Source organism: Centropristis striata, chromosome 18 (assembly GCF_030273125.1).
Source record: "Centropristis striata isolate RG_2023a ecotype Rhode Island chromosome 18, C.striata_1.0, whole genome shotgun sequence".
NCBI lineage: Eukaryota > Metazoa > Chordata > Actinopteri > Perciformes > Serranidae > Centropristis > Centropristis striata.
Genome location: NC_081534.1, coordinates 2893307 through 2901866, shown reverse-complemented (window position 1 = coordinate 2901866; position 8560 = coordinate 2893307). Strand labels below are relative to the sequence as shown.

Genomic DNA, 8560 nt, shown 5'->3' with positions numbered 1-8560 from the left:
ACCTTTTTTGCCTCCTTGCCTTGCTCCAACTCATATTCAACCTCTCTTCCCACAGATCTCCCCTCTCCAGCAGTGATCCAACTTGGCTGCCCGTCAACCAGCCCAGTCACCTCACCTGCTCTTCACCTCCAGCTCACCTCCGGCTCCCCTCCAGCTCACCTCCAGCTCCCCTCCAGCTCACCCAGCCTTTCCCCTCCACATCACCCTGCAAATAAAACCCTGAACTCTACTAAACCCTGCCTCCTGTGTTGTGCGCTCGAGCCTCTCCCCGCTAGCCCTAACACTTTGTCTTCATCCATCCTTCAGTGGTCTTCATGGTCATCAGTCCCTTCCTCGTGAGGGCTGTGGGACCTTCAGCCAACTGCTCCTGGCCACGGGGCGTCAATCCTTCTTATGCATCCATCCTTCAGTCGTCTTCATGATTATCAGTCCCTTCCTCCTGAGGGCTGTGGGACCTCCAGCCAGCCGCTGCTGGCCACAGGGTGTCAATGGACAGGAAGAAAGAATGGATGCAGACGAAGGATGGACGCACCGTGGCCTTCATGGTGATCAGTCCCTTCCTCCTGAGAGCTGTGAGACATCCAGCCAGCTGCTCCTGGCCACAGTGCGTCAATGGACAGAGACAAAGGATGGACGCAGGCGAAGGATAGATGCACTGTGGCCTTCATGGTAATCAGTCCCTTCCTCCTGAGGGCTGTTGGACCTCCAGCCTGCTGCTCCTGGCCACGGGGCGTCAATGGACACAGACGAAGAATGGATGCACATGCAGAATGGGTGCAGGCGAAAGATGGACGGCCCGTGGCCTTCATGGTCATCCATCCATTCCTCCTGGGGGCTTTGTTACCTTTAGCCAGCTGCTTCTGGCCACAGGGCATCAGTGGATGCAGATGAAGGATGGACGCAGACAAAGGATGGACGCAGACAAAGGATGGACGCAGACAAAGGATGGACGCAGACGAAGGATGGACGCAGACGAAGGATGAACGCAGACGAAGGATGGACACAGACGAAGGATGGACACAGACGAAGGATGGACACATACGAAGGTTGACGCTCTGTTGCAAGGAGCAGCTGGAGATCCCACAGCCTTCAGAGGTAAGGGACTAATGACCATGAAGACTACTGAAGGATGGACGCAGACGAAGGATGGACGCGGACGAAGGATGGACGCGGACGAACGATGGACGCGGACAAAGGATGGACGCGGACGAAGGATGGACGCGGACGAAGGATGGACGCGGACGAAGGATGGACGCGGACGAAGGATGGACGCGGACGAAGGATGGACGCAGATAAAGTATGGACGCAGGCGAAGGTTTACGCCCGGTGGCAAGGAACAGCTGGAGGTTCCACAGCCCTCAGGAGAAAGGGACTGATGACCATGAAGATTACTTAAAGATGGACACAGATGAAGGATGGACGCACACGAAGGTTGACGCACCATGGCAAGAAGCAGCTGGAGGTCCCACAGCCTTCAGAGGGAAGGGACTGATTACCATCCTTCGTCTTTCTGTTAGTGTTTAACTCACTTTTTAACTCTTCCTTTGACCTCTTCTTGGATCAGAGTCTCGATAATGGCTTGCTGTGACAGGAAGTAGTTGTCAGGCAGCTCTGGCAGCAGCAACTAGTTCTTGTGTTTTCTTTGCCGGCCATTGACTGAGCAGGAATCCCCCTGCTGGGCGATGATCGGCTCAACCTGGTCTTTTGGTGACAACGAGCTCAATCTTTGCTGCTTATATATTATTTATTATGCTTCAGGGCGGCTGCTGTAAGAAATGAAGACTACTTAAGGATGGACACAGATGAAGGATGGACGCATAGGAAGGTTGACGCCCCGTGGCAAGGAGCAGCTGGAGGTCACACAGCCTTCAGAGGGAAGGGACTGATGACCATGAAGGCCATGGTGCGTCCATCCTTGGCCTGCGTCCATCCTTCTTCTGTGTCCAGTCTTTCTTTCTGTCCATGGACGCCCTGTGGCCAGGAACAGCTGGCTGGAGGTCCCACAGCCCTCACGAGAAAGGGACTGATGACCACCACCTACAGAAAAAATGTCAGACTTACCTTCTCTCCTGGAGCGTCCCCTTCCCTGTCCTTCCCCTTGTCCTACACCTGAACATACAGCCAAAACACTCACATTAAGTACATTGCTTTCAAACTGTCTTCTGGACCTAAGTGAAGGTGGTTGTTGTCTTACCTGTCTCTCGTAGATAAGGATGTAGGCAGATTTCCGACGCTGCTCACACACGGCTGCGCCTGTTGTTTCAGTGACCTCTGAGTCATTGTAAGTCAGCCAGTGGTCAGCTGGCTCATCCGGACAGTCGTCTGGGTGGATGCCATCACAGATGTAGTGTCCTAACAGGAAAGAGATTGTTGTTGACACTTTAGGATGCAGTGGAGATGATGCAGGTTTGTCACAATCATCATCAAAAAATGTTTTCACAATGTATACAAAACATAAAGTCTGCAGTAACAAGGGTTAGGCCATAAATAACAGCCTGATCACACCAGTTACTGACGACTACAGAAGTTCCCATTAAGCCTTCAGTGAGTGATTATCTTACCTGATGTTCCACTGGTGCCGAGATGGCTGACTGAACTGACCAGACTGTAGCAGCCACCACCCTGAGAAGGATTATAGTTTATAAATGTTAGCTTCACACAAAAACAAAAAATCAACAGCACACATTTACTTTGATATCAACCTGATGCTTGTGTTTGTTAGTTTGTTCTTACCAGTTTGGAGGACACCACCAGGTCCCTGTCCAGCATGACGGGGTCATGCACCTTCACCATCTGGTAGTTTGAGGTGAAGCGGAAGCGCTTCAGGTGCAAGATGAGCACTCTATAGAAGAAGATTAAAGACAGATGGTTGAAAATCACCACTATGTTTTTTTCTATTTGACATTTTGTTACACTGATAAGAAATTCAAAGATCTATGGAGGATAGTAAAACCCAGTCTGAGAACCACTCAGGTGTTCATTTATAATGGATATGATGTCACTCACCTTGGCAGGGTCTCAAAGGCCAACCTCTGTCCAGATATTTTCCCTCCACATTCACATCTGTACTCAAGCTCCATCTCCTATAGAACAGATACAACAGGCTGTGTGTTATAAACTAGTGAAGTACTAAGAACAAACATACAAACAGAGCCTGTGTGTGTGTGTATGTGTGTGTCTTCTGTTAATGATAATGAGACTGAACAAGGACAGGTGGACCTTACCTTCAGGTACTCCTGGAGCATGTCGTCCACAGTTCCTCCAGGAACCAGATCCAGGGAAAGGTTAGTGAACACCTCCTGTCTTTTTGACTCGACCCCGCACCTGCACATTAAAGGAACAACACATGTAAGAATACTGCCGAAGAGATCCAGAGAAGGCCTCCTGCTGGACCAGACCAGGGGCTTTTCTAGACCAGGTTATTTGGACGACAATGTTTTTCTCTATGGGCTTACCTCTTGCATGTCCTGGTGTTTTCCAGCTTGAACACCAGGTGATTTTCTACAGGGCAGGTGTATCTTCTATTGTTGAAGGCTGCAATGTCCTGCAGCACAGGGGACAGACTCCTCATCTGGTCCAGGACCGTGGTCAAGAATTCATGAGCATCCTGAACACAAAGAAACACAACAAAGAGGAGTTTATAAACAGAGGAGAAACTATCATAAGGAGGTGAAATAATGGAACATCAAACTAGATGACTCACTTTTTGCTGACCGTCTCTAAACTCAGGTGCCTGGACTGAGACTACCTCCTTAAAAGAGCACATGAGGCGTCTTTTGCTGTCAGTGGAGGCGCGGGCATCTCTGATTGCCATGAAGCTTCTGCAGAGTGTGAAAGAGAAGAGTTAGATCTCTTATTCTATGTTGTTCTTCAGGTTGTTGCAAAAAATCTGATGGTTACTTACGTGTGTGTGTGTGTGTGTGTGTATGTGTGCTGTACCTTAATAGTCGAGCCTCAGGGACTGAATTCCAAACTTCCTCCTGTCGGCTGATGTCCCTGACGAAGTTCTCAAGTGTCAGGAGACTCTGCAGGCTGGAATTCATATAGCAGCTCATCCCAATGTTTGGAAACCTGACACACAAACACAACAGGTCAAAACACATCAACATCATCACTTTTTTACTCACCAATCACAAACTGGAGCTCATTTTTCACCATTCATGTCTTGAGACTTAAGTTCTAGTGCAGATGTACTCACCCAAAGCTGCTTCTCTTATCACCATCACTGAAATGGACAACACTTTTTGGGTTGCTATCGAAAAAAACACAAACACAGGGTCAATAAACATGACGACAAAATAACTGAAACATTTCACAGAATGTGTTTAACCCGCATGTTGGACTGCAACATTTGAGTCATCTGTTCAAAATATCCTTAAAAGCTGAACTTGAACTTGAGTGTATCATCAATGATGAAGAGTGTTTAACTCACTTTTTAACTCTTTCTTTGACCTCTTCTTGGATCAGAGCCTCGATAATGGCTTGCTCTGCCAGGAAGCAGTCGTCATGTATCTCTGGCAGCAGCAACTGGTTCTTGTGTTTTCTTGGCTGGCCATTGACTGAGCAGGAATCTCCCTGCTGGGCGATGAACGGCTCCACCTGGTCTTTTGATGACAACGAGCTCAACTTCTGCTGCTTAATGGTTTCTTTTGGTGTTTCAGGACGGCTGCTGTAAGAAACACAGTTTGTTGATTTATTATTGTGACATAGTACAAGTGACAGAAAGACAAAATGCTGCAAAACACTGGTTGTTATATGTTTCCATGTGACAAATATTCAAATAAATATATATTACAAACAAGTCACAATGACCATGTGAAATCGCCTATTCAATATAGGTCCAATTTGTGTCTTTCACATAATATGATTAAAGTCATACAGATCTGATCTAATGAAAAAATGACTAAATCTTCCTTTATTGATATTGTTTTGGAGTGAAGGTAACTTTGAACTTACCTGTTAAATTGTTCCTCAGGCAGCACTTCTATGACTTCCGGTTCGGGAAACTTCGCCGACAACAAGTTCTCATCCAATATTTCCAGCTCTGTGACAGACTGCACGTCTATGTCCTGACAAGGAAGGGAGCTCTGCTTTATCTCCTCGTTTGTCTCTTCTGGTGTTTTTCTGTAGCTGGAGGGAAGAAGAGAAACATGTTTAATGTTTGTTGTGATCATGTTGCAGGTTTACTTATTTATATCTTTATATATATGGCCCATTTCAGAATTGCGGGTACATTTGAAGTTTAGAAAAATTAAGAATTTTATTTTATTTTTTTCCATAAAACCTTTTTAATTCCCATAGAGAATACTTTAAATTTAACACTTCCAGCATTTGCCAAGCTTAAACATGTAAGATTTAAAATATTTAATCTGAAAATCATCGTAATAACAGTAAAATCAGTCAACTCTGTTGCAGACAGATTAGGGTAAATATGTATAGTACTCAAATGTGATACATTTTAAAAGCATGTCTTTCCTAAGAGAACTTTTGTCTTTACATCAGCTAATTCAACTTTAAATTTTCTAAGATAAAGATTATTTTTTCAGGAGTAAAAACATTGACACATTTAATTGGAAAGTTGCCAAGATAGTTTGGATTTTCTCTAAATATTGCTCCAAAAATGAATGAAACGCTTTGAAATTTCATGTATAGTGAGAATGTTAGTTATGACACAGCTTCTGGTTAGTTTGTCAACAATAAAACATTTTTAATAAGAATTTTTTAAAATAAAACTGTGAGAAACAGAGTTGACGGCTATGTGAACAGAGTTGACATGAATAACCTTATTCCAAAAACCAAAAACAGTAACTCTGTTATCATTAAAATTTTGAAACATAACAGAGTTGACGATAACAGAGTTGACATTTTCCACCATTTTGTGCTTTAACTCCACATGCTAGCTTAAAACCAGATACCACATGGCATGAATAAAACCATCATTTAATGAATTTTAATCATGTAATTGTTTTTGAAAAAATGACTGACAGATTCACTAGAATATCCTAGTAACAGATTTGACATTTAATTAATCTACTGTTGGTGTATTCTCAACATTTTGTACAAATTAATGAGAGAGAAAGTTTAACATTCCATAGTTCCCTCCAAATCTTCTCTGCAAGAGGAAGTGACATCACAGGCTGCAGGTCACATGTTTTTATTTGAATGCTGTAGGTTTTATTTATATGGTTTTATAACAGCGATAACAGAGTTGACCAGATTATAGGGACAGATAAAAAATATATATTTTTAATGTTGAAATCCCATGTATTACAGAAAATAAATACTCTGTGCAACTGTAAGTATAAGTATTTATAGAATTAGCACAAAAAAACTGCTAATTTTAATGAATTATTTTATGTTAATTCAACATGAACATGTGAATCACAAGCTGAAGACAGCCAATAATTGGTGGGTAGGAATCATTTAATGAATATTTTACATATAAATTGTGCCTAAAATACACACCAAACATTATTATTGGGGAACATTCAATAAAATTAGCAATATTATTTAAAACAGATCCAGTAAATACTTTTTTAGGGGGAAATAATCAAAGGTTTTTCTGGGAGACGCGAAATGTACCCGCAATTCTGAAATCACCCATATATATATATATATATATATATACACTACTGGTCAAAAGTTTTAGAACACACCAACTTTTCCAGAATTTAATTGAAAATGATGCAGTTTAATGTCTCAGTGTACTCTGAAATTAATGCACATTTGCAACATTTAAAATTCTTTATTGAGCATGATAGTGTTTTGAAAGTAAAAAAAAAGATTCAAAATCACATTTTATGTTTGACTAAAGGACTAAAAAAAGACAGAAAATGACCAAAAAAAGACACAAAATGACACAAAATGACCAAAAAAAGACACAAAATGACAAAAAAGACACAAAATGACTTACAAAGACATGAAAAGAATTCAAAAATGGACAAAATAGCCCAAGACTCCATAGAGTTAAGTTGTTAACCCATTTCTTGTTCCCTGAAAAAGGCCTACTTGTATAACTCTGAAATGTACATTATTTTCCAGTTTTGGTTAAGCTTACCTTTTTTTATTTACCTCTGGCAGTTCACCACTTACCTTTGTACCCTTTCAAGCTGTTCATTTGACTTGAACTGCTTGAATTTCAATAAAAAACTGGAAAAATTGGGGTGTTCTAAAACTTTTGACCAATAGTGTATATATATAAATTTTAAGCTACGGTGTTGTTATTTAAAAATTATTATTATTGTTTAAAAGTGTCATTACCTCCTCTGAAAAGTCTTCTGGTGTTCGGGGGCAGCAGCACATGGAGAAACTCGTGTTCTTTTCTGTTGGAGGAAAAATAAACGTTCACGGTTGAATAATGCAAATAAATAGTAACTGTATCATTTTTTCCCCAATTGGTCTAGATTAGTAACTGTGATTAATGTTGAGCTGTGGCTTTTTCTGTGAAACATACCTTGCAACATTTAAACAGCCGACGCAACCAACAGGTCTTCTTGGCTGACTCATTTGATTTTGTAGATTGATCGGTTAAGTTGGTGTCACTGGTGTTGGAGAGAAACATGGTTAGTTATTTCATATTAAATGTAATGTTTAAGTTAGACACGAATTTAAATAATTGTTAATGTAGCGGAACAGTGTTTTTTTTGTCATTAATTATCAAAAATCATTCACTAAACTAAACAAGTAAAGTAAAACATGAAAAACACACAAATATATTCAGGATAAAAGTTCTTACCTGTCTTTACTTCTGACAGCCTCTCTGGGTTCAGTTTTCTTCTTCTGTAGATCGAAATGATAAACAATAATAAGTAAACTATGGCAATCATATTTTTTGTGGTTACATACAACTAAAACGTCTCAGTATGAATGTCGAAATAAAGAAAAAATAAGTTGAATATTGACAGAAACGTGGGAAAAAAACAATATGCCTTTATAGCTGCTGTGAGCTTACAGAAAATATCTCCAAGTCATTTAACTGAGGACAGTTTCTCAGTTCACAAGGTCACATAAATAATAAAGAATCTACTGAAAAATGTGTTGATCATCTGTCTTACATACCTTAAGTCCAAGAGCACGTAGTACAAACATCTTGAATGCAATTTTGATCAGTTTTCTAACTCTGGGTCAAACTAAACTTCTTGACTGTTCGGGTTGATAAACTGATATGAACTCTGTCTGTAACATTGTCACATATATAATAGAACTGTTCTAGAATGCTTATGTCATAGTCTCCATTCCGTCCTAATTTGCATATAGAATGTTTTGTTCAAAATATGTACGTAATATACAGTACAAGCCAAAGGTTTGGACACACCCACCTCATTCAATGCATTTTTCTTTATTTTCATGACTACTGACATTGTAAATTCATCAAAACTATTAATGAACACATGTGGAATTATGTACTTAACAAAAAAGTGTGAAATAACTGAAAACATGTCTTATATTCTAGTAAGCAAAGGGTGGTTACTTTGAGGAATCTAAAATACAAGACATGTTTTCAGTTATTTCACACTTTTTTTGTTAAGTACATAATTCCATATGTGTTCATTCATAGTTT

The 8560-nt window shown here is 40.8% G+C and overlaps 1 protein-coding gene across 1 annotated transcript; it reads right to left on the bottom strand.

The window, feature by feature from the left end:
* Window positions 1-1920: 1920 nt before the first annotated feature.
* LOC131991453 (ubiquitin carboxyl-terminal hydrolase 37-like) lies at window positions 1921-8268 on the bottom strand. The gene is made up of 14 exons (XM_059356907.1): window positions 7454-8268; window positions 7261-7322; window positions 4957-5130; window positions 4433-4669; window positions 4199-4252; window positions 3940-4071; window positions 3704-3821; window positions 3456-3607; window positions 3225-3324; window positions 3007-3083; window positions 2734-2842; window positions 2562-2622; window positions 2195-2352; window positions 1921-2109 (listed from the first exon to the last, which is right to left on the bottom strand). The coding sequence occupies exons 1-14, from the start codon at window positions 7559-7561 to the stop codon at window positions 2104-2106; spliced, it is 1548 nt and encodes a 515-aa protein (XP_059212890.1). The 5' UTR covers window positions 7562-8268; the 3' UTR covers window positions 1921-2103.
* Between the last annotated feature and the right edge of the window lie 292 nt (window positions 8269-8560).